General features: G+C 36.4%; 4 protein-coding genes and 2 long non-coding RNA genes across 6 annotated transcripts; 3 read left to right on the top strand and 3 right to left on the bottom strand.

Moving 5' to 3' along the window:
* Positions 1-4417: 4417 nt before the first annotated feature.
* LOC121808101 lies at positions 4418-5267 on the bottom strand. Its single transcript, XR_006052108.1, has 2 exons — positions 5204-5267; positions 4418-4661 (listed from the first exon to the last, which is right to left on the bottom strand). It is a non-coding gene; the product is annotated as an uncharacterized LOC121808101 (long non-coding RNA).
* A 512-nt stretch (positions 5268-5779) lies between these two features.
* Positions 5780-7228, top strand: LOC121806674. Its single transcript, XR_006051696.1, has 2 exons — positions 5780-6197; positions 6339-7228. It is a non-coding gene; the product is annotated as an uncharacterized LOC121806674 (long non-coding RNA).
* Positions 7229-13737: 6509 nt separating this feature from the next.
* On the top strand, positions 13738-15289 carry LOC121809893 (cysteine proteinase inhibitor 12-like). Its single transcript, XM_042210737.1, has 3 exons — positions 13738-13938; positions 14286-14431; positions 14905-15289. Exons 1-3 carry the CDS (start codon positions 13866-13868, stop codon positions 15037-15039), a joined length of 354 nt encoding a protein of 117 aa, XP_042066671.1. The 5' UTR covers positions 13738-13865; the 3' UTR covers positions 15040-15289.
* Positions 15290-16334: 1045 nt separating this feature from the next.
* LOC121809935 (putative mediator of RNA polymerase II transcription subunit 26) lies at positions 16335-18337 on the bottom strand. Its single transcript, XM_042210784.1, has 2 exons — positions 17833-18337; positions 16335-17203 (listed from the first exon to the last, which is right to left on the bottom strand). Exons 1-2 carry the CDS (start codon positions 18294-18296, stop codon positions 16564-16566), a joined length of 1104 nt encoding a protein of 367 aa, XP_042066718.1. The 5' UTR covers positions 18297-18337; the 3' UTR covers positions 16335-16563.
* A 168-nt stretch (positions 18338-18505) lies between these two features.
* On the top strand, positions 18506-20217 carry LOC121806628 (DNA polymerase delta subunit 4-like). Its single transcript, XM_042206745.1, has 2 exons — positions 18506-18730; positions 19835-20217. The coding sequence occupies exons 1-2, from the start codon at positions 18583-18585 to the stop codon at positions 20026-20028; spliced, it is 342 nt and encodes a 113-aa protein (XP_042062679.1). The 5' UTR covers positions 18506-18582; the 3' UTR covers positions 20029-20217.
* Positions 20218-20264: 47 nt separating this feature from the next.
* On the bottom strand, positions 20265-22817 carry LOC121806627 (RNA polymerase sigma factor sigA-like). The gene is made up of 8 exons (XM_042206744.1): positions 22621-22817; positions 21960-22496; positions 21448-21868; positions 21316-21369; positions 21153-21230; positions 21020-21082; positions 20618-20730; positions 20265-20529 (listed from the first exon to the last, which is right to left on the bottom strand). The coding sequence occupies exons 2-8, from the start codon at positions 22466-22468 to the stop codon at positions 20421-20423; spliced, it is 1347 nt and encodes a 448-aa protein (XP_042062678.1). The 5' UTR covers positions 22469-22496; positions 22621-22817; the 3' UTR covers positions 20265-20420.
* Between the last annotated feature and the right edge of the window lie 1011 nt (positions 22818-23828).

Raw genomic sequence — 23828 nt, 5'->3', positions numbered from 1 at the left:
CAAGTTAATATCATTTGAGGTATTTTGAATTTTTCTGGACGAAAATGCCCATAAGGCCTTCAAAGGGCAATTTGGACAATTCTTTGCAACTCATCTTGCGTCAAACACCTAGAGTGCAACAATTTATTTTTACTACTATTTAATTCAATTACTATCCAAATTGAATTTAAATATAATTAAAATTTGCCGTAAAAATAGTACTATGTGTTAATTTTTCAATTATTAGATGACCAATTATATAGGGATAGTGAATTTTTTTTAGGAGTTCGAGATACATTCGGCAAGCTACCTAGCCCCTCCCCATTGCCACCCTCATGGCTAGGAGAAACCGATCGCCACCCTCATGGCTCGGGTTCAGGCTCGTAAGCTTGCCAAGCCCCAAGGCAACAAGCCTTGTAAAGGCCCACAGGGGAAATTAATCCTAAGTTGCGACATCCATGAGTCGAACTCGAGACCTCCAAGATGACGCGGTATCCTTGCCGCCCAACTCAACCACTTGAGCTAGGGGGCTTGGATTAGGGATAGTGAATTGGGACTTGATACTTTATTTTTTTTTCAATCTAAACTGCATTTTAAGAACTTACTATAGGTGATTTGTGAATTATATTTAGTTTATTTGTCTTGAAATTAGATAGCTATTAATTTGGATGGTCATTTGGAGTATTATTTATATGAATTTCAGAATGAAGATCAATTACCATCCAAATTGAATTTAATTATAAAAATTTGTTGTTAAAAATTGTTGGACTATAGGCTTCTGGCGCAAGATGAGTGGCGAAAGAATTGTCCAAATTGTCATTTGAAGACCTTAAGGGCATTTTCGTTCAGAAAAAGTTCAAAATACCACAAATGATATTAACTTGTAATTGACGGACCTAAAATAAGTTCACGAACCTAAAATGATACTTTGGCAAAGTTCGTGGACCTAAAAAATGTTCCCTCTAAATTTTAAATCTTTAGAAATGTCCTATAAAAATGAGCAAGACCTTAATTTAGGATAGAAACAAAATCAATTTGAACATAAACAATAAATTCAGAAAACTTGATTTGAAGAAAATCAATAACTGCTGCAACACACCACAATGAGATTTGGTGAGGTAGGCGAGCAGCAATGCGATGAGATATGGTGGTGGAGCAGCGAGACAAGCTGACAGTAAGGCTACATATATTTTTGCATATCTAAAGTTAGTTTAGTATTTGTAATTTAATTCAATTTACTTAATTATTTTATACAATTAAAAACCTGTTGTAAAATTATTTGTATTTAAATGAACTTAATAAATTATCTACACGTAATCTTCCACTACTTTATACGGCCACATTTTTATTCATGCATCAATGCATGGCTCTTTTATAATTTGAGCAAGAAATGATTACAAATGGAGTATATTATTTCACGTCTTCAGAGAGACAAAAACAAACACACACGCCAAAAAAAAATCCTTACCGTTCTCAATAGAAGAATTTTAAGTTTTTACATCCGGAATTCATTTGGGTTATTAGCGTGGAATGGGTTATTAGCATATAAATACACGAACTTTCAATTTTTTCTGCCTTTCCCCCGAACTTTGTTTTTTGAATATAAATGCATGAACTTTGGACTTTTTTATTTTTCCCCAAATATAATTTTTCCCCAAATTAAAGCTGAGGTGTTCACCGGAAGTGCCAACATGGCAGAATCGCTGGTAATCAAAACGACGTCGTTTATTGTGAAATGGGGTAATTTGCTTGTAAATACACAAACATTTGAGATATTCTGCTTTTTCCCCTGAACTTATGAAGCTTTCTGATATTTCCCCAAATCAAATAAAACTTTCTGGCATTTTCCCAATCTTTTCTAGCTAAATTAAATGTCTCCATGTTCCTCGCAAAATATCATAAAAATTTCAAAAAACAAATATCATCAAAAACTCAAATTCATTTAATCATTTTCCCATTCAAATTTCTCCATCATTCCATTGAAAAAATTCACCATTTTTCCATCCAAATTCAACAATTTCACAAAACAAATATCACCAAACTGAGTGTTCAACTCACTAACCTTCACAGTAAACACGCATAAAGAATACTCAAATTAGTAAGATGCTAGTACATTTCTATTCATTCTATAAACTAGTATTCAATTAAATATTCCTAACACAACCAAAACACTATTATAATTTGACTAAGTTAGAGCTGAAAACTAAAATCAATTAATCATTTTTCATTCAAATTTCTCCATCATTCCACGGCACTTAAAAAGTTCATCATTTTTCCATCCAAATTCTACAATTTCACAAAACAAATATCACCAAAAATTAACAAAAAGGACTACAACTTTTTCCTAAAAAGTTGTATTCAATCATTGTTCCCAGGTGTTGGTGCGTTATGACTCCCTTGTGTTGAACGAACTTTAACGACATTGCTTCGAATCCTAGAACTTGACGTGCTTAGAATCGCCTTGTTCACATGCGTTACCTTGTTGTGAGAAGACATCTGCATCATATACATTATGTCAGAATATCACATAAATTTTTAAAAAATGAGCTTTAACAAAACAACTTAAGTTTAATCAATATACCCTCGTATAAATGTTTCCACTCTCCTCAAAACCAATTACTCCAACTCCTTTCCTAGCTAATGCCCTTTCCTTCATTTGACGAGCATTTGCAGAGATCGACACTTGTGGAAGCTCTTTTCGTGTTCCTCAACTCAAGCCTGCTAAGCTATCTTGTTGTGGAATTTTCTTTGCAAGCCTTTCCCTTTTACCCTAGTGAATCATATAGAAATATAGCAATTAATATAGTTATATAAAGGTACTATAGGAAACTTCACTACCTTTTCTTTAGGCATTTTTTTAACTGGATCGTTCTTGCATCCCCTACTGTTGTACCCTTGTTGGTGACATTTTTGGCAAGTCATTTTCACTCCTGTCCTCTTTTTTTAGGAAATTTAGGATCTTTTTCCTCATGTGCTCTTCTTCTCTTTTTCTTGGGTCGACCAGGCATTCTTCTTATCACTGGAGGCTTGACAGTGGTTTCTTCTACCTCGGGCCACATTCTCTGACCCCTAATGGGTTCTAATCCCACCCTATATCCCTCAAGATATCTGCTTACTGTATAATAATCATTGACAAAGGTAGTTACATCTTCATTTTTTAACCTTATACAAGCTACACCATGAACACACGGTATTCCTGTCAAATCCTAAACTCTACATGTACATGTACGATCCCTGAGATTCACAACAAACTTATCATCCTCAAAGTGAACCTCAAATTTTCCACCTAACGCAGGATGTGCTTTGTGTTCTCGACTATCAAACTTTAACTTTTCAATCATTTTCACAATATTGGGGCAAATTCTTCCTTGCACATTTCGCATGGTATGTAACATGTTTACTTGTTGTGTAATTAGAGTGCACCTAATTTCCTCAAACATGTGAATTATATGCTTGCCTCTAGCTTCAACAATAAAGACATTAAATGACTCTGCGATGTTACTAGTAATCACGTCGCTACATGCAGAGGTGGAAATGAAAGCCTTACAAAATTTCTTTGTATCCCTGCTAATGAAGTCTTCATAAGCATCTCGACTCTCTACCTTAATTTCTTGAATGGCTTATTTGAATTTCTCTATATAGGTGCTCTTAACTGCCTTCCAATATTGTTTCTTTAGATCATGTTCCTTGTGTGCCTTCTTCCAATTCATGTACACATGGCGCGCACAATTTCTGTGTTCAGCAAGCGGCGCTAAAGTATTGACTGCATTTGTAAGCCCCTGCAAATTCAAACATTTAGAATAATTAATAAAAATTTTAGTTAATAACAGAAATAAATCATAAATGTATACCTTTTGTTGATCAGTAATAAATGTCCATCCCGCTCCATTTGCAATTTTAAGATCTTCAATGATACACTTTAGAAACCATGTCCAACATTGCTCATTCTCTACCTCAACTATAGCCCAAGCAATCGGATATATTTCATTGTTTCCATCCTGTCCAACGACACTCACTAAAATTCAACCCAAGAAAGTCTTTAAGAAGCAGCCATCAAGTGCAATCAAAGGCCTGCAACTCATCTTGAAGCCTTTCACCAGCGAACTAAAGCCTATGTACAGTCCTTTGAAAGCATCCACATTATCCAAAAGCAAATCAAATCTGCCCTCTTTATCAACTCTTCTTAGTTCAGCTATGTAACTCTTGAGTAAACCATAATGTTCTTCAATTGATCCTCTTAAGAGCTCTACAACAATGGCCTTAGCTTTGTAAAGTCTATATTTATTGACTTCACTCGCATATCTTTTGTCACGACCGAGGTTAGCTAAGGATAGCATAACTCGGGGAAACGTGACTAGGGGGATTAAAAGAAGCGGGGATAGAATTTAGGGGAAAAAGAAAAGAAAATAATAAGGCCAAGTGGAACGAGACACACAAATTAACGTCAAAATAGAGAAATACTTATAACAAAATACACTTGATCATGCAAGATCGAGTGGTTGTTCATACAAGTTATGATTATCAGAGTCAAACATAAAGTAGGCACTGCCTCTTAACCGACACAGCGGAAGCAAAAGAACGCGGTCCATGTGTGAAGACATGAACCTCCGAGAGTTTTATTCTTAATTAGCTACTAGCTTGCACTCCACAGCACTTGTTCCTCCCCCTTTTTACGACTCAACCTGCACATTTAGAAATATATGCATGGCTGAGTACAAAAGTACTCAGTGAACACATTGCCGAAAAAAAAATACAAGTATACATTTGAAAATATTGTCAAGCCATCGTCACAGTAACACTCGGGGGTTTTATTGAAAAGACCCGAGCTTACTAAAAATATTCACATTGAACTGCAGTCCCTTTTTCCTGTATTTCGCCATATCTGATCACATTGTGCCATCGAGATGGTGTTCTCGCACGGTCACCTTCTCTGCCCATCATGTCAGAGGTTTCCATGTGCCGGGAAGGTGGCCACCTTCCACGGTCACCTTCTCTGCCGTTCACGGTCAGAGGATTCCCGTGTACACTAGTCCGAGCGGGGACACCACCCTCACCGGGACCCGAATTCGACTTATATATCATCATTCATAATTCCCTTGGCGTAGCCAACAGATAGGCATCATACACAAAACATTTATGGCAAGACAACATCATTAAGCATCACGAACATGTGTTCGTGTTTTCATAAAAATACAATTTGTATTTTTAGTATAAGAGAGCTCACCGTGATCGCTTAGTTTCCTTAACTTGATTCTTTGGTTCCGACTTTACTTGCGAACGTACCCTTTTTAAAACATCACAATAGGAAAAAGACTATTTTAGTTTTAAACTAACTAATTAAATGAGAAGTAACAACTCAAGGTTTAACTTTATTATAAAAGTTATGATTATCATTATCATTATCATTATTATTATTATTATTGTAATATATTCTTTTATTATTATGTTTATTAGTAATATTATTAGTATTATTATTTATTAAGAAGTTTCTAAAACTTACATTATTTATTACTAGTCCGTTAGCTATTTTCGGCTCCAACTAATTTGATACTCCATACGTCACTACAAGATTTACGTAAAATTTTAATAACTCGAAAGCAACTAAAATATCCCGTCTTTCTTAAACATTTCATTTTAGGCCCAAATTAAATTAAATTCGAATTTGGGCCTTCCCTAATCATTTTCTGCTGCACCAAAATAATTCACAAGCAGATGGGCTCAAAATTAACTTCCTCACCCCCTTGGCCCAAGTAAAAAAAAATAAATGTTGGCCCATTTTTAAAAACTAGCCCAAAACTAAACCTACCTATTACTAAGTCAACATCTTCCTCCTCCAATTCACAATTCGAAGAACAACCTTCTCTCTCACTCCCTGACCCTGCCGCCGCCAGCCACTTCGCCGCCGCTCGCCAGCGCCGCCGCTCCGGCGGCGCCTCTCTCTCCAGCCGCGCCTCTCTCTCTCTCTCTCTCTCTCTCTCTCTCTCTTCTCTCTCAGTCGCTCGCCACCCCCTGCTGGTCCAGATTCGCCGCCGCCGCCGTGCATGCACGGGCGGCGGCTTCATCGTCCTCTTCCCGGGGGTTCGCCGCCTACGTGCTCCCTCTCTCCTTCTCTGTGCAGATTCGCCACACCGCCACCACCGTTGCGGGTCCGCCGCCGCAGTGAGTTCGCCGTCGCAGAGGGTTCGCGCCCCGTCGCCGTCGACGCCGATTCCTGTCAGGTGAGGGCATCGGAAGGTCGACCCTTCATCCCCTTCTCCATTATTGCTTTCTTTCTCTTTTTTTTTTTCTTATTTAAGGTTTATATTTTAAGTACATTTTTTTTTTATAAACCTCTGTTAATTATATTCCAAATTTTCCAGATTCACGGAAAAGATAAAAAGGGCAGTTGTGATTTTAGAGCGTGGCTGCCATCGATGGCGACGGAGTGCCGAGCTCGTTGCCGGAAGTTCTTCGACAGATTCCTATATCATTTCAAGCTAAGTTCATATTTTCGTATGAAAAAAATTTGCTATTCTTGTGTTTCTTGGAATGTTATAGATACTATGTCCTTGCTAAATTGTTCATATGAAATACCTATAAATGCTAAATTGGTGTTCTATAGTAATGGGTACTAAGTTCATATGTTGGCAGAGACATGCTTGGTAATATGTTGCAATATGTGAAGAAAGAGTGAGGTGTTAGATGGTACTTACTTTTGTGGTGTGAAGAAGAGAATGAGTGGTTGCTTTAGACTTTGTCCTCTATGAGGTGGACGTCCTCTTCCTGCAGTGGAGGGATTCTTACTGTTTTTTTTTTTTTTTGGAGATGAGATAATTTTTGTATGAGGTGGGGCAAGTGAAAGGGATGGATGATATTTAGGAGGAGGAAAAACAAGTTGCAGACATAATCCTATCTCACAAAATTCTCCTGACACTTGAGATATGGCTGTATGATACAGCATTAAATGCTGCATTAAAAGTAGCTAAAAAAAAACGATATTTTAGGATTTGCTAGGATTTGTATAGCTTTTCAAATCTGCCTTGTCCTCCATCTTGCCTTATTTACTTCTTTAAAATATGCATTTGCTTACTATTGTTAAATTTGGTGTAGGGAAGAACCCGTTTCCAGCTCGTGGTTGTCCGCGTTGTAGTTCCCGGTCTTCTTTTAGAACGAAGGATGTATTAAATTTTTGCTGGAATTTTATGGATGTATCAGACATTTTTATTATTTTGATTTTTGGGATCTTATTTATTTATTTAAAATTATTAAATTCTTATAGTTGTAATATATTTACGTTTTCTATTAACTTGCCTAACGTCAAAACAAACAACAATGACAATCTATCGTAGTTTGGATTTAATCACATAAAAGTTACTTACTTAGATAATCGAGTTAAAATTATAGTCTCTTAATAATATCGGCTTAGCGGGTCGTTACATCTTTGTAGGATGTTCATTGCTAATGTAACGCCCTCTACTCATTTGGCAACCAAATTAAATAGATAACGTTGCAGTTCTGGTACTATAAACGTGGTAATTTAAAAATCAATTTACAATCATAAAAATATCGTAATAAATTTACTTATAAATATGTCTGGATCAGCCCTAGTTGGATTGAATAGTATGACATTGACTCACACGACATATATAATTCTCAACCATATCCCACAGTCATTGCTTGTCACACATATTGCACCTATATCCAAGCATGAAGTCACATAAAATTGATTAACATGTTCAGTATAAATATAGGTACGCAACAACAACCATTTAGTCCAATAGCAAGCACTTACAGCCTTTATAAGGCGAAAGCCATGTCATACCATATAGCCCATTAGCGGGCGCATATAGCCCGTATAGGGCGAGAGCCGGTCATACCATATAGCCCAAAAGCGGGCGCATATAGCCCGTGTAGGGCGAAAGCCGCGTCATACCATATAGCCCAATAGCGGGCGCATATAGCCCGTATAGGGCGAAAGCCACATATAGCCCAACAACGGGCGCTTTAGCCCATATAAGGCGAAAGTCACACCATATCGTATAGTCCCTATGAGGAACATCACATTTTTTTTATTTTATGTAGCACCACCGCAGTAGTATGTCATACCAATTATACACACTAAATGAACCAAGCATGGGACACAACCATATTTAAATGCACTCCAATTTACAAAATACCATTACCATTTAATTATCGACTATGATTCAATTCAAACAATTATCTTCATATAATCCACACAATTATCTTCATATAATCCACGTATAACCCATTTAATATCATATGTTTCATTTACTATTCATATACTATCTCCCTTTCCAACTAATGCAGAGAGCCTCTTGACTTATTTCTTTATCATATACAACTCCTATTAATCCCATGATCTCCATTTTATTCTATAAACTCTATTTATAGTTCTATTTTATTATCTAGTTTTATTTTCTAGTTTTAATTCTACATTTCTATATATGGAGTCCTTAAGAAAATTTCCAATGATTCACATCATGTTATGCATCGAATAAATATTTGATCTTATATTCATAATTAATTTGATCTAATAAAATTCAAAGCATATAGTCTTACGTCTCATAATTTTCGATCATCTCAACAACATAATATATATTCTAAATTCTTATCAGATTATATTTCATTTTATACTCAATCACATACTATAACAAATATCTATATCTAATACCAACAATAAACCATAACAATTCAACCTTTTTATCCTACTTAGTAATTTCATATCCGTTTAAAATTTCAATTACCTTCTACTCAATTGTCATCACATTTTTTTATATTGACTACATATCACCTTTCTATCAATTATATTAAAAAATAAAATAGTCAATACCCTACGTACTAAGCCACATCCAAAATTTCATCCACAAATAAACTAAAACTTGATTATGATGGAAGACATACCTTAACTTGGCAATGATTTTGCTAAAAAAAGGTTCGATTACATGCTAAAATATCAAATTAAAAATTCAGGAATATGAATATAGTGTTTGGGAGGTGTTGGGACAGGTTGGAAATGGTTTCCTCTCCCCCCAATATATATAAGTGCCTCTATACATATATATTACTCATATATCTGATTATTTAATTTGTAGTTGATATTCAAACAAGTGTTCTATAAAAAAAAGTTATTACGCATAATATCTTTGTTCTATATTTTTCTTATACTCATATTTTAAACAAATCGAGACAACTTTTTAGCTTCCCATAGATAAAACAAATTGGCACTTCCAAGTGTATGGATATGATATTTTTCATTTATTAATACCATAACTATAAATCTAATTATACCATATCCTTAATAAAAAATTTAGATTCTTCTTTATTGTTCAAGACAAAAATAAATAAATAAATAAACTTGAAATCCTACTCATTGTTAATGCAGCAATTTAATTTTCGGTATGTATAGTCTCAACAGGAAAAAATTATATTACGACACACAAATTCATTAAAAAAAATTCTTTAATCTATCTTATATTACTATGTTCATTCAATTTATGTACTCTTATTTTGACCACTAATTTAACTCCAAAAATTGACTAGTATAACACCAAATAATATTCCCTACCATTTCCAATAAATAAGTTATATTTTATCAATTATTATTATTATTTGCAATATATAATCATCCATTGGAAACATAATTTATCAACTTTATAATTGGAATAGCAAATTCCGTCTAAGCCTATTTTGGGATGTTACAGCTAAATCCTTCACGCTAAAGTTTGGTCGCAATCTCAACACATTCAAGTATTTTTTTGGCAATCCGTTTTGAACTTATAAGCTTGTTATTCATATCCCTAGGACAATCATGTTCACCATCATATGCCTTGATTTCAACAATCTTTTTATCTCTCACAACACTAGCATAAACCCTCCAAGGACAAGGTGGATTGCATTTGGCTTCTAAGCGATCCTTTTCAACCCTCTTAAAGTGTATAAATTTTCCGGCCTCTATAGCACAAGTCGTAAGAGCCTCTTTACACTCAGACACATCCTGAAATTGCATCCTGAACCTAATATTTAAGATTCTATGATCACATTTAGGATTATAAACAACCCTCCTTCTCCTACACTTAAAATGGCCAATATCATCATCATTGTCATCACTTTCAAATGAATGCACATCGCTATCAGAGCTTGCATAATCGGAAATATTCTCATTATCATCATTGCCAACACAACCTTCAAGGAGTTTAGTGATATCATCATATGCCACTATGTTCCTTTCTTTTACAACAATGTCATTCTCGTCAAACAGTTCGGTATCAGTTAGCTCATTGTCAATGTCTTCACTTTCAGATGGATAATAATTCAAATCTATATCACAACTCGACTCTTCATCGTCACCCACATTTTTCCCAATATTTTCAGCAGCTACTTCCTGACTTTTCTCCTCAAATCCATCTTCCAATCTCCTCCCACCATCTATAAATATACTAACTGTTCTAATTATGTGAGAAAGATATGTCAACATTTGCATAACTTCTTTATCAGATTTTATAATCACATACAAATTTCGATCAGGAATTTTGTAGCACATCTTAGACCATGACATAAAGCCTAATTTTTTAACTTCTTCCTCAAGGTCAAAATAGCCAAATTTATCAGAATCAAAGCCATATCTCCCAATAAATTCTCCCCAATATAATTTTTAACACCATCTACGTCTTCAAAACCACCTCCATAATGAAAATAAATGGCAAATTCATCACTGCAAAAAAGAGAGTGGAGCACAGTTGCATCATACTTAGTAAACACTTGCCATTTAATATAAATCAGGCATGTGTTTGTGTGTTTGCTGGAAGTGTGTTTTGAGCACCACAATAATAAATCCTTTTTAGGCATATTATCAAACGTGTTGAGAGTAAGCATCCCCCAACAAAAAAAATAAGAAAATCACCAAACCCTACCAAAAACATAGTTTAATACTCCAAAATTAATCACATAACTTACCTATGCAACTTTTCTCCAGAAGATTTGGATGACTTGGGACCACCAACAACTTTATCCATCATTTAAAAATGAATGTGCTCGTCCAAGAAAAGAAAAAATATTTACAGAAGTAATGGTGAAAGGGTGAGAAAGGTGAAAGGGTGAGAAACATGGTGGTAAAAAAGTGATGAATATGAAGGGTTTTCTTATTATCCAAGTCAGATTTTATTTATTCTATTTTTTTGCCACATATGTAATAAAATAATATGCATTTTCCACATCAACTTCAATTTGATCGGAATTCTTCAATGGGGGGAAAAATAAAAAAAGTCCAAAGTTCATAGATTTATATTCAAAAAAATAAAGTTCGGGGGAAAAAGTAGAAAAAATTGAAAGTTCATGTATTTATAGACTAATAACCCAATTCATTTTGCAAAACTTTTTAGATTTTTAGTACAGTGAGAATAAATTAGGTCAAAACACAATAAGAAATATAATATGAGTATGTGAGTTGGAACTAATAGTAATATATCAAATTCGAATACATTGTGATATAATTTTTAAATTCATATTCATTTACCTATAAAATGATTATAATATTTCAAATTATATCAACCTAATGCAATTCCACTACAAATTGCTACCAATAATTGTTCATACACAATACAAACACACAAACCAGTTGGAATTGGAACGGGGATTACCACGTTAGCAAAAGAGTAAGAGACAAATAAAGATAAAATGAAGATAAAATAAAGTAAGAGACAAAAAGAATAAAGCAAAAGAGTAAATAAATAATAGTGATTGAATATTTTATTGTTTATCAAAAAATGAAATAATGACTCTATTTAATTAGAATGAATAGAATTCTTTTTTAACACGAAATATTAGAAATTATGTTAAATACTTAAATGAAGATAAAATAAAAACAGGAGAGAAATAAATTAAGAAAGATAAAAAAAAAATGAAATAAAAAACGAAATAGAATAAATAAAAATATTATTATATATTTTTTTTCTTAAAAGGAATGATTCAATTTAGTTATGGCCAAGTGACTAGTTTATATCCTCTTTCTTGGTATTCATTGCATAAAATTTTATAGGTTTCGTGCGTGGAATAACAGAAATACTTTGGTCGCAGCCAACGAAGAATGATGTGTCCTAAATAAGTAAATTAAAATAAATCATAAACATTATAAAAATATTAAATTTAATAGGAGTACTTATTTTACAATAAATTAAACTTTAATATCAATCAATTTAATACATAACACTATAGTTTAATATGTATTTTTAAAATTAACCCAGATTAATTAACTAATGATTAATATGTCTATCCTAATATACGTATAGATTTGTGCAGCTTAAATAAGATAAGCATGATGTGAAATTGTGGAAATCTCTAACAAAATAGATTGAGAAAACAAAATTACTGCTGTTAATATTAGTCAGTAGAGTAACAGTAGTTGATTTACTGCTCTCCGCCAAAACAAAACTAATACGCAATTTACAGCATCTTCTCCTTCTTCCCCTCTGTTTCTCAGCAACACCACGCCTCGCCTCGCCTCTGCCAATTCAGATTCATTCAATCGATTATCATTCTTACTGCTACCTCACCGATTTCTCTCTTTTGAGGCCTCAGCTGGATCGCCTTCCCTTCCCATTCATATTTTTTTATCAGAAAAAGAAGAGAAGAAGAAGAAGAATTTTTTGTATTTGTGTTGTTTTTATGTGCCTAATTCTGAATTTTGTTTCTTGAGTGAGTGGAGGAGGATGGGATTACAATCTTCCGATAGAATATGCTGGAGGAGTAAACCATAATTTATGAATTTCAACTGAATCATTGTTCTATCTATCTATAAATCTATCAATAGAATAGAATAGAGGGAGGATTAGGTTATGGAAGAGGGCTCCACTACTGCTACTAGGGAAGCTGAATCCCCTCAACTCAGCGAGAGTCCAACATCTTCGTCTTCCTCATCATCATGGCGCCCTAGGCCGCTTGCCTTCCGCCCTTATTCCCCAACTCTCCACACTAATACCAACCCTCAACATTTGCGAGTTGTCGTTAGAAGACCGGTATGATTTCTCCGTCCATCACTCTTATTGTTTTTTCATCTGTCACAGCAAACAGTGTAGTATTTCCTAATTTCACTAATCATGTGCACCACCGTACTATAATAGATCACAGAAATTTATAGGTTGCATTCAACATCAGGCAGTAATGAAAATTAAGAACAAAGTAGGCCATCAAAGTAATTAGGAAAACTAAAGATGGAGACCATTCACTTGTTGGGCCCAAATAAACTTGTTGAATATACTACTCATTGTATCAGTATTTATAGATAAATTCAAATGAGTAGGTATGCGACGGGTAAGGTATGAGTCGTATGACTGTGGTTGTACAAACACAGGGAGTACGTTTAAGTCCTTTATAACAAATCAATTCCAAAGTACTATAATCACATAACTAAACTGTGCTTGGGCATAGTTTTCGGATAGAGCATCAGGCGTTTTGTTGAGACAAAGCAAGAACGAATTTCTGAAGCCTTAATAGTCGAGTCCTCATATAACCTCATTACCATGTTTACTTGAAGAAAGGCAATTGTTTTTGGGATAACACAGAAAGTCAGAACTGCCTCACTGGGAAGGAGGGTAGGAGAACAATATATTCTAGTTATATATAGGAACTGAATTGCAAATTACAGGGGCAAGGTTATGATATCAATTTTATTGTCCAGGTGGTGTTATATTATATCCTCTTGCTAGAATTGATCTCCTTTCTGGTTTTTGCCCTTCGTTTTCCCTGCCCTTGTTTTTCATCTGGTCAGGGTCGTCAAGGCGCAAGAGCAAGTCGTCGCTGGCACGATCCATCATCTTACTCTCGAAGTTATCGACGCCGGGAAGAAGAAGCTTTACGAGACCAAAATTTGGGTTAAACCATGGGAGGATTTTATGCAGGTTCAAGAGTTCAAACATGTTGGAGATGTGCCTTCCTTTACCTCATCCGACCTCGGCGCTAAGAAGGGTACCGACCTAATCCATTTCCCCCTTTTCAATTTTTCTGCATCTTTCTCTATTTCAGCTGATCAATTCCTTTGCTACTGTTGTAAGTTTAGTAAATTTTTAGTACTACTAGATTCAATCCATAGGAATATCTAAGGGCATCCACAACTTACACTGTTCACTACTGCTGTAAACATTAAGAAGTTAAGCATTGACACTACTGTACCTTGTTCTTGAACTAAATTTCTTGTTAGGGTTGATTATTTGATTCAAATTTGATCGTTTCTTTGTATAGTTAAAATCATGTTGGTTAGATTTATGTGTGAAATTGAGTCCTGAAATTCCAAGACTTGGGTTTTGCTTCTACAGAAGAAGATGTGGCTGGCTGGAAATCAGTGCCGGTGCACGATCCTGTTGTGCAAGATGCGGCTCACCATGCTGTCAAGACCATCCAGGAGAGATCCAACTCTTTACTTCCTTATGAACTTAGTGAGATTGTACACGCTAATGCAGAGGTGAGTTTTCTTTGATTGATCGGTATAGTGTTAAGTAGCAATTTTCAAAAGTTGATTGTGGAACATGTAAATTCCATTGTTAACACAATCTTTTTATTCATAGATGTAGGTCTCATCTCATGAATGTGGATGACCTTGAAAAGATTTAATGAAAAAAATAACCTCAGACCGATAAATCTCATAGATAGATATTATTGGTACTTATTGAGACTACAATTCACTGTATGAGTTGGGGCTGCGATATTGACTATAAGGTCCGTGGGGGGTTTTTATCGATAGTTTTTACTTTTTAAAGATTAGTTAATGAGTTTCTTTGGCACGTGAAAGTTCAAGGTGGTGTCATCATTGTTTCGGTGCTTGCTTAGTATATATGCTGACAAGTTCAACTCTTTCTTCGAATCCATATGTAAATTTTTTTCATTTTGCCAACTTTTATATAACTAACGTGTCTATAACTTAATTCCCCTGGGTAGGTTGTTGAATCATCTGCCAAATTTGACATGCTTCTGAAAGTGAAGAGAGGTGGTAAAGAGGAGAAGTTTAAGGTTGAGGTGCATAAGAACGATGAAGGTGGTTTCCATTTGAACAAGATGGATGCTGATCACTAACTGTTTTATTAGCATTAATGTTCTTTTATAAACTCCAAACTTGACTAGCGATACTTGTGTAGGCTTTTAGCTTGTACTCATGTTGGTTTGGTCTGGTTTAGTTTATTTTGGTTTGTTTTTAGGTTTTGTAATAATCAACTCGTGTATGAATGTCTGTCAACTTCTCTTGGTTTGTGTTGTGTCTGGATTATGTAATTTGAGTAGGAACTTATCTCACTTATAAGGCTTGTTCGGTTGCTACTTTACTCCAGCCTAGATGTTACGTCTATTATTATCTCTGGATCTGTTGCTTTTTTCTCAAAAGTTTGGTCACGATAATGTATCTTGACACGGCACCACACCACACCACACCACACCACAATGCTAAGATTTATATTGTACCTCATCGATAATCTATCTCCCCTCCACTATTGTGACTAACTTAATTCTGGCAAGTTTACACGTCAACAACGTGTTAACAATGTGCATGCAAAGATCTTGTTGCATTCTCAACGCCAGCCCCCACCGTGGCTCCGAGGCAAAATAGTCTCCAAACAGCCATTGGGTAGCGCGGATGACTGTCCTTCGATGCCAGATCTGTCGAGGGACCGCCACCTCCGTCTCTGTTTTCCTGCGTCGTTCTAGTTGGCGCGTTGTCTCTTTCCAGAAGGCTTGCGAAATGAGTTCATCTATTGGGCCTTCACCATCAGAAACCATTTTTTAGGAGAAGTGAGAAAATTGGGAGTTGAAGAGAGAAGTGAGAATTGGGTGCAAAAAATGAGATAAGAGTATGGTATTTTATAGGTAGAATTGGCATGCGCTGGCAATCATGTCGGCGGACGCCGAGTGCCATCTAGGCGCCGAACGCAATGCGGCTAATCGGCGTCCATGTCGCACGCATAATGTCACGAAGGTTTGAATATGTTGCATCAATTTAAACCACACTAAAAATTTATGATTTTATCAGCAACTTATAAAGGTCTGCAAAAAATTCCAGTTTTTATCCAAAGTTGGGTTGTATTTTCGACCAATACCACTTTTAAGTATCAGTATTTAACTAACCAGACACCAGTGTAACAAAAATCGCTAAACCTTGAGATATAGTGATGCTTGCTTTCCCTTTGTAAAAAAAAAGGGGGCTCCATTCAAAAGAGACATGGCTAGTGCCAAGTGCCAATTTTAAACCTCAACTAGTCACCTTCTAACAATCAGATGCATCATTGTATGTTCAAGTAGGAAAACATCACCTTAGAGAGAGAGAGAGAGAGAGAGAGAGAGAGAGAGAGAGAGAGAGAGAGGAGAGAGGCATTATCAGGTGATAAAAAAGGAAAGATATACAAGATGGAAAGACCAACAACATACATCCTTTCATGATCTCTTTTGTTACTCACAAACAACCACAATCATAATATCAAAGAAAACTATAAAGATGATTGAACTCAAGCCTATTTCAATAACACACTGCTGATTGAATTGAACGGTGTGGTGCCATATTCAACCCTCAAACTATTAACCCTGAGCTGTGTTATTCTGAAGATGAACAAATTATCTCGCATTCAGATCTAGCTCACCTCCTTCAGGCCACTCGCTTTGCAATGCATTATCTCCATTTTCTGTTTCATCATCATTCAAAAAGTCTTCAGATGGCTCCCTATCATCTTTCTGTGCATTGCTCCCCCACCCATTCATAATTTCATCCTGGTGGAAATCCTGCTCTTGCTCACCCATGTCAGAAATCGAGCTATTACCACGAGAACCAAGTGCACTTCCTCTTATTGGAGCCCGGGCCATCATTTCTGCATGCGCTTGTGATTCTGCACGAGCCTGATCCACATGTGCCATGGCTGCCATCCGCATATTTGCTTCATGACTTTCTCGACTAGCCTTCTGCCGCGAATCCATTTCAGCCCTTAATTCCAGCAGTGACCGCTTCTCCTCTTGTAAAAGAAATTGCTCCATCATCAACTTTTCTTCAGTCCGAAACTCCCCAAGACCCCGTTTGCGGGAAATAATGTTGAATGCCAAGACTTGCTTCTCGAATGTAGCTGTGAATTCTGCTACTTTGGCAGCAATGTTATTGTCCCACTGCTGAGAGCGAGAAAGAATTTGGCCTGTGGTGGCTGTATCAAGGATCTTGTCATCTTCCTCTGCTTCATAATCTGCCACGACATGATATGGTAATAGCCTATGCACAATTCAAGAGAGAAAAACAGTTAATGGTTATGCTCCCAGTAAGAATTATAAAAGCAACAGCAGTGGGTTGCCCACATTCAGGTTCCTATACCACCAGAGAAGCTAAAGAAGAGTACCCACTAAACTATCCCCTTTATTTCGTATTCATTTCCTTATAGTTGAAGTGAAAGGTGGGTAAAATGTAAGACTGTCAACATAACATTCCAATTCAAAAGGAAGTGAGTTTGGTTTATTTTTGTTTAAACTCTACTAGATTTCATTTGTTGGGGATGCCCGATCTAAAGCTCAATGATTTATAAGCCAAATAAAGAGCATGGCAAAGAACAACCATAAATACATTAGCTTTTTATGCATTGCATCTTATGGGTCTAAAATTGCAGATGAGGATGCAACACAACGCCTAATAAATAGGTAGAGACCTTTAAGCATCTTGTCCTTGATTGATTTAAAATTAAAAATCATCCAACTCCCCAATTTTATGCCCACGATTATACAGACCACGATTCACAAAGCAAAACCACGAAGAAGAAGAAATGAAAGGGTTATCCACAATAGTATTTAAGAGTGAAAACAGCAATGACTTGCGAGAAATGAAAAGAGAGTTTAAGTTGCAAGAAAAACCTCTCGCAGGCATCCTCGAGGGAAGAGAAAGGGCGCTTGAAGTCGGGATGACAGACCCGCCAAGCGTCTTGATAAGCAAGCTGGAGAGAAGCCTTGTGCTGCTGCTGCTGCTGTTGTTGTTGCTGGTTAATTACAGTAGTCGATGCAGAAGAGGAATTAGGGTTAGGGTTTGGGTTGGGATTGGAATTGGGGTGGAGCTGATTCGGTTGTTGGGGAGCAGAATTAGGATTAGGGTTAGGGCTAGTGAGAGGGCGGGACTGGAGAAGAGAGGGGTGCTGAGCCGGCGCCTGACCCTGGGGGCGGAGATGGGCGTCGATGTTGGAGGGGAACCGTGACATAGCATCTTTCTGCCTTTGGATCTGTTGCATCAGCAGCTGTTGCTGCAACAATTGCTGCTGCTGCTGCTGCTGCTGTTGATGTTGCTGCGCCTTGTTTTCTTCCATTGTAATTGAGCTATGCCTCATTCATTCATGGCGCCGGAGAAGAAAGCAATTAAATTGCCTTTGCTTTGCTTTCCAAGGAAGATGGACTGGATTATTGGACCTTGTAGAATTTATAAATGGGCTTAGGCCTTAGCTCATATGGGCCATAATTAGTGAAGCCCATTTAAGGGCTTTCTTGTAGTTTATCTAAAATCGGAGGGTTTTTTTTTGCAATTTCCATCTCTAAACAAAATACGAATCCCTAATCCCCCAATTCAAATTTCAAAATTTCACCAGTCACCACCACCGTAATCTCCGTATCAATTCAATGGCGTCGACAGGAGTCAAAGGATTTTTCCGAGAGAAAAAGAAAGGAAAGCCCGGAGCGGCGAAGAAGAGCAACAAATCCGCCTCCTGCGGCTCCGACGTTGTCCAGCCCCCGGCTCTAATCTCCCATGCTACTCTCGATCTTCAAGGTCACCTCCTTTACTTACTCATATTGTTCATTTGTTTGCAAACAAACGATTGCGTGAAACTTAATTTTTTATCAGTCACGCCTTCTCAAACTTTTCACCGTTATGACAAAGAGCTGATGATCGTTCAATTGCTTTCTCTGTGTTTCGAAGTTTATTCTGTTTTTTCATTTTTGATTTTATATAAAATTTCCTCCATGTTTTTGAGATTTCAATTTTGCAAATACAACATTCTTATGGCAATTTCATTGGAGATTCAACTATTTGCTGAAGTTTCAAGAAAATCATTAGGTTTTTCAATTATTTATACCACTCATTTGAATGTAATTGTCAGGTCAAAAGTTGATTTTTGTTCCGATCATTTACATCAAATCAAATTCAAAAGAATATTTTTGTTCACTTACCTTTTATACCTTTTCAATTATACACATATATTTAATTTAATCTAGATCACCCATTAACCTATAATAAGTACTCCTACTTCATTAAATGACGAACAAGACTTCATTAAATGACAGAATTTGCTTAGTACATTAAGCGAACGAGGTAACTTCAGTACATGACAGAATCTATTTAATTAACTAAACCATTTTTGGATCAACTAATTAAATTAATTAATTTGAATACAAATCCATTTATATTTACATAAATATGGTTAATTAATTTGAGCTAGTTCGTAAGAGAGTCCTCTAATTAAATTAGGTCAACAATCAAACTAACTTAGTAAGGTTAAATTCTAAATCCTCCATAGTGTGATTTTTGAGTTTATATAACCTAGTGTTGAAACTATATTTTGAACTTTTGAAGAATCACATTTTAAAGATGCTCATGGAGTTTGCAATTTTTTCTTATAGTTTTCTTGCAGTATTTCAGTTATATGGTGCTTCATGGGGACAATAGTTGTTTAGAAACTGTTACCTTTTCTCATTTTTCTGCTTATTTAGAAACTAAGATGGAAGATATGGTGTTTCATGGGGACAATACTTGCTAAATAAAACAAGCTTTATGTATTCAAAAGATGACAAAAGGCAGTGCCGACAATGCTTACTCTGAAAGAGAGGTTGGTTAAAGATAATTTCTGATGCAATGCATTTTGACATAATGCAGAAGAGTATGATGAGAAGGAGGAGGTTCTGAGGCAATTTGACATGAACATGGCTTATGGACCCTGCATAGGGATAAGCCGTCCGGAACGCTGGGAGCGAGCTAATAACTTTGGTCTAAACCCGCCAGCACAAGTTGAAAATCTGCTGAGGATGGAAAAAGCTAACTACTTATGCTTGTGGGATGGTCGTGCTTAGCCATCGTCATGATGTTTGTGTGCCTAGTGCTTGTTTGGTTTTATGTGTTGGGAGCTAGGCATTTGGTTTTTTCTAGCTAAAACGGTCTAGTAGTATATGCTCTATCACCATCTACTATCTTAACTCGACTATTTCTATGTATGTCCAGCCTTCAATTATTTCGCATATGGCAGCACTAGCTTCTCCTAACAATTGTTAGCCATTTTGTGTTGGCAATGTGAAGTGAATATGGTTAGTAGTTGTATGAAATCATAGACATCAGACAGAGATCTAACATGTCTAAAAATTGCAAGTACATCCTTATGAATATTGTGTAAAAATGGCATATGATCCTCATCTATAACATTCTTTTCTGCTCTATATATACATTAAGGTCACAGTATTTATAGCTATCAGTGTTGCACCAACATGGCCTCCAATCCGCTTTTCCTGGCAGCATGTTTTAATTTCTCAAGTGCAACGAGCCCCACCTGCCTTACTCTCTCTCTCGACAACCCTATCCTGAAAATTTACCAACAAAATGGTTCAGTCAATTCATCATCAATCTAATCGAAGCCAGGGAACACAACAGTTTAGCTAGAGTCCATACCGTCTGCTAATGTCTTCCCAAGTGAGGCATTCATTATCCAGGCCATAGTATAGACGGATAATATCCTGTTCCCTTTCTCGCAACGTCTCACTAATAAGTTTATCTACTTCATCCTGCAAACACACAAACCATGTTTACTTCCCTTGTGTTTTGGTTCATTTTGGTCTTTCACTTAACATCAAAAGAACATATTCGCATCTGAAAGGAAAGGAGCAAATAAAAGAATGAAACTTGAGAGATGTTAATACATACGCTTATAGAAAGCATACTCATAACTATGCATGTGATCCTAACTTAAGACGAAAATTTTGACACTTATTATGCTTCCCTCTAAAGTTAGGAGGGACAAAGAGGGATCTCTAATGTAATCATATTCAAAGAGCTTTTCTGGGGTTTTAATACCTTAAGTGCCCATTCATCAACTCCAGTCCACGGGTTATTCTCGATGTGAGTATCTGCAATGTACTGCATAAGCACATAAAATTAGATCAATGAGAAAACCATGATATGAAGAAGATATGAGTCGTGTACTTACACTATGAAGAGTTTCTCCAGGAAGACCATTTAAAGAGGGGTATGCTTCTCTGTCAAGAGAGAAAACCTTGCTGACTGCCTGTAAAGATAAGTGTTATTAGGATGGAAATGCAGAATCCATTTGAAATTGAATAGTGATCCATAAATACAAAAATCATTAGTACCTCAGTGGCATTTCTCACTTTCCTCTCAGTCATGTTGAGACTCTCAGCAATTCTCTGCAACAGGCATCAAATGATATGTTAGATCTCATATGTTATGTTAAAACATGGAAACCAATAGCTGGTCTTACTCACATCAATAGATGGAGTTACTCCTCTTTCTTCAAGCCTAGCCTTTGCATTTCTGATCAAAGTTAGCCTTTCGTGTAAATGCGTTGGCAGCCTCAGGGTTCTAGAGCTCTCGACTAAAGCTCTTGAAACACCCTGCCTTATCCACCAATAGACATACGTAGAGATCTTGAATCCCTTTGAAGAATCAAACTTCTCAATCCCTCGTAGCAACCCAATGAGACCGGCCTGAATAAGATCAGGCATTTCAGCACCCATGTTGTCGTATCGTTGAGCAATAGACATGACCAGACGGATATTGCTCATCGCCAGCTTCTCTCTCGCCAACGAGCACTCAATCATCTTCGACTGCAGATTAGCACGGCTCATCCTCATGGAGGCCGCGAGCTGCTCATCCGAGGGCTCGCATCCTAATCTCTGCTTCAGCCTGATGGATTGATTGATCACATCAACAACAACAACAACATCACAATAACGAAAAACATAATAATACTATGTGAATCACTATATTTTTTAACCTGGCCCTCCGCTCTTCCAAGGCAAGGCCTGCTTTGATTTTGTGCGAGAGCTGAACGACTTGGGAATGAGTGAGGAGCTGGTCGGTCTTGACATAGCCTCTGCGAAGAAGCTCCCGATTCATAATCGGCTTCTCAACTCTCTTCCTGGATTCCAGCCTGCGGCGGCGGGCGGATGTTCCGGAACAAGTGACCTCAGATTTAGGGGCGAGATTCCATTGCTTCTCGAGCATAGATTTCTGCATCAGAAGCACCGCATCGACGAGATGATCTGGATCGGAGAGGCAGGGGTGAGGATCTCTTAGGGCTTTGATGGAGTGCGGGCGGCGACGTGACCGTGATTTATGGCCGGAGGCGGAGATGAAATTGATGATGGAAGAGGAGGTAGAGGGATCTGCGGAGCAATTGAGCCTTTCGGCGGAGAGATCGGAGTAGTAGGAGGTGGCGCCGAGGCGGAGGAGGCTTTTTCCGGTGGCGGTGTGCAGTCCGACGACGGCAGTGGCCATGATCATCACCACACCATAATTCACTCGCCACAAACTAATAAATTTTTTTGGTTTTCAGGTAAGAAACAAATATATATGCATGCTGCTATTGCTATTTCGATAAGATCGATGAATTCGCAAATAAAAAAATGTAAAAAAGAAAAGTACAGTTAGGTTACCTGTTTGGAGGAATTGGGGGAAGCTCAGGCTCAGCTGTGTATGTGTGACTGTTGTTTCTTCTTCCTCTTCCTCTTCCTCTTCCTCTTCTTAATATTACAATTATTTCAATTTGATTTGATAAAAAAGCAATGGAAATGGAGTATAATTATCAATTTTATTTAAAATAAATGTGGCGGGGCGAGGATAATATATGGGAAAAGGGAGAGGCCAACAGCTATTGGCAGGTTTAGATTTTTGGAGGTGATTCGAGTGGTGTGTGTGCAAACACAAATTCGTATCTATTCCCATAGATTTGGTATTTACTATATTGCCATTATATTCAACAAAAAGATTAATTTACCATTTCATATTATGCTCTATTATCTAAGCAATATCACTGCCCAAATCATTCTCTTTCTTTTACCCTTTTCAAACCAGATACCATTATTTTCTCAGTAAAGTCTCAAGGAAAAAATATGTATTTACAAAAGTAAATGGAATACTAGTATAAATAATGACTCCTCCTCTCATCATAATTCATAATTCTTTACATTATGCATTCCTTCTGTAATCTTTTCTTCAATGAGGTGTATTGGAAAAAAATGATTTGTCATATTGTGCACATTGAACTATCCTCTTGCAAAAGAAGTTCTTAACTGAAAAAAAAATAAATAGTGCAATATAAAATCATGTGCAGATTATAAGATGATCCAATTCATAATTTCACAAGATATATATAAGCACATAAATAATCAAACATGTATATGAATAGAGCTAAACCATCAAACAAGTGATGTTTCTTATGTCAAAATGCATTACTACATTTACATGCTTACTACAAGCTTACATGCTGTTGGTGTTGTTTTTTAATCAGTTTATTGATGGTAGAAAACTAGTAAGTCAGGTCATGGATTTTTTACAAAGAAATCCGAGGAATTTTTACATGTGAACATTTTCTTAGCTTAGAATCTTAGAATTAATTATACCTTTGTAATTTCATAGCATAGCATTTGAGAAAGTAAAAAGAGATTTTCAAATAAAAATGAGCACGAAAGCTACTACAGTGTTTGACATAACTAATATTCCTTCCTGCCCATAATAAGAGTCACATTTTACCATTTTAGTTCGTCCTACAATAAGAGTCACATTTCATTTTTATCATAAATGGTAAATAGGTCTCACATTCCACTAACTCACTTCACTTACATTTTATTATAAACTAATATAA

The sequence above is a fragment of the Salvia splendens genome, chromosome 6 (assembly GCF_004379255.2).
Source record: "Salvia splendens isolate huo1 chromosome 6, SspV2, whole genome shotgun sequence".
Classification (NCBI taxonomy): domain Eukaryota; kingdom Viridiplantae; phylum Streptophyta; class Magnoliopsida; order Lamiales; family Lamiaceae; genus Salvia; species Salvia splendens.
This window is presented reverse-complemented; position numbering and strand designations above follow the sequence as displayed.

Excerpts from the sequence above, each read along its gene's own strand:
- LOC121806627 (XM_042206744.1), bottom strand. The coding sequence starts at position 22,468 with ATGATCATGGCCACTGCCGTCGTCGGACTGCACACCGCCACCGGAAAA. Across the intron at positions 21,370-21,447 it reads GAGTAACTCCATCTATTGAT|AGAATTGCTGAGAGTCTCAA; the intron begins GTGAGTAAGACC and ends TGCCTGTTGCAG. Across the intron at positions 21,231-21,315 it reads AAGTGAGAAATGCCACTGAG|GCAGTCAGCAAGGTTTTCTC; the intron begins GTACTAATGATT and ends TTATCTTTACAG.
- LOC121809935 (XM_042210784.1), bottom strand. The coding sequence starts at position 18,296 with ATGAGGCATAGCTCAATTACAATGGAAGAAAACAAGGCGCAGCAACAT. Across the intron at positions 17,204-17,832 it reads CTCGAGGATGCCTGCGAGAG|GCTATTACCATATCATGTCG; the intron begins GTTTTTCTTGCA and ends AATTGTGCATAG.
- LOC121806628 (XM_042206745.1), top strand. The coding sequence starts at position 18,583 with ATGGCGTCGACAGGAGTCAAAGGATTTTTCCGAGAGAAAAAGAAAGGA. Across the intron at positions 18,731-19,834 it reads TGCTACTCTCGATCTTCAAG|AAGAGTATGATGAGAAGGAG; the intron begins GTCACCTCCTTT and ends GACATAATGCAG.
- LOC121809893 (XM_042210737.1), top strand. The coding sequence starts at position 13,866 with ATGCAGGTTCAAGAGTTCAAACATGTTGGAGATGTGCCTTCCTTTACC. Across the intron at positions 13,939-14,285 it reads CGACCTCGGCGCTAAGAAGG|AAGAAGATGTGGCTGGCTGG; the intron begins GTACCGACCTAA and ends TTGCTTCTACAG. Across the intron at positions 14,432-14,904 it reads TTGTACACGCTAATGCAGAG|GTTGTTGAATCATCTGCCAA; the intron begins GTGAGTTTTCTT and ends TCCCCTGGGTAG.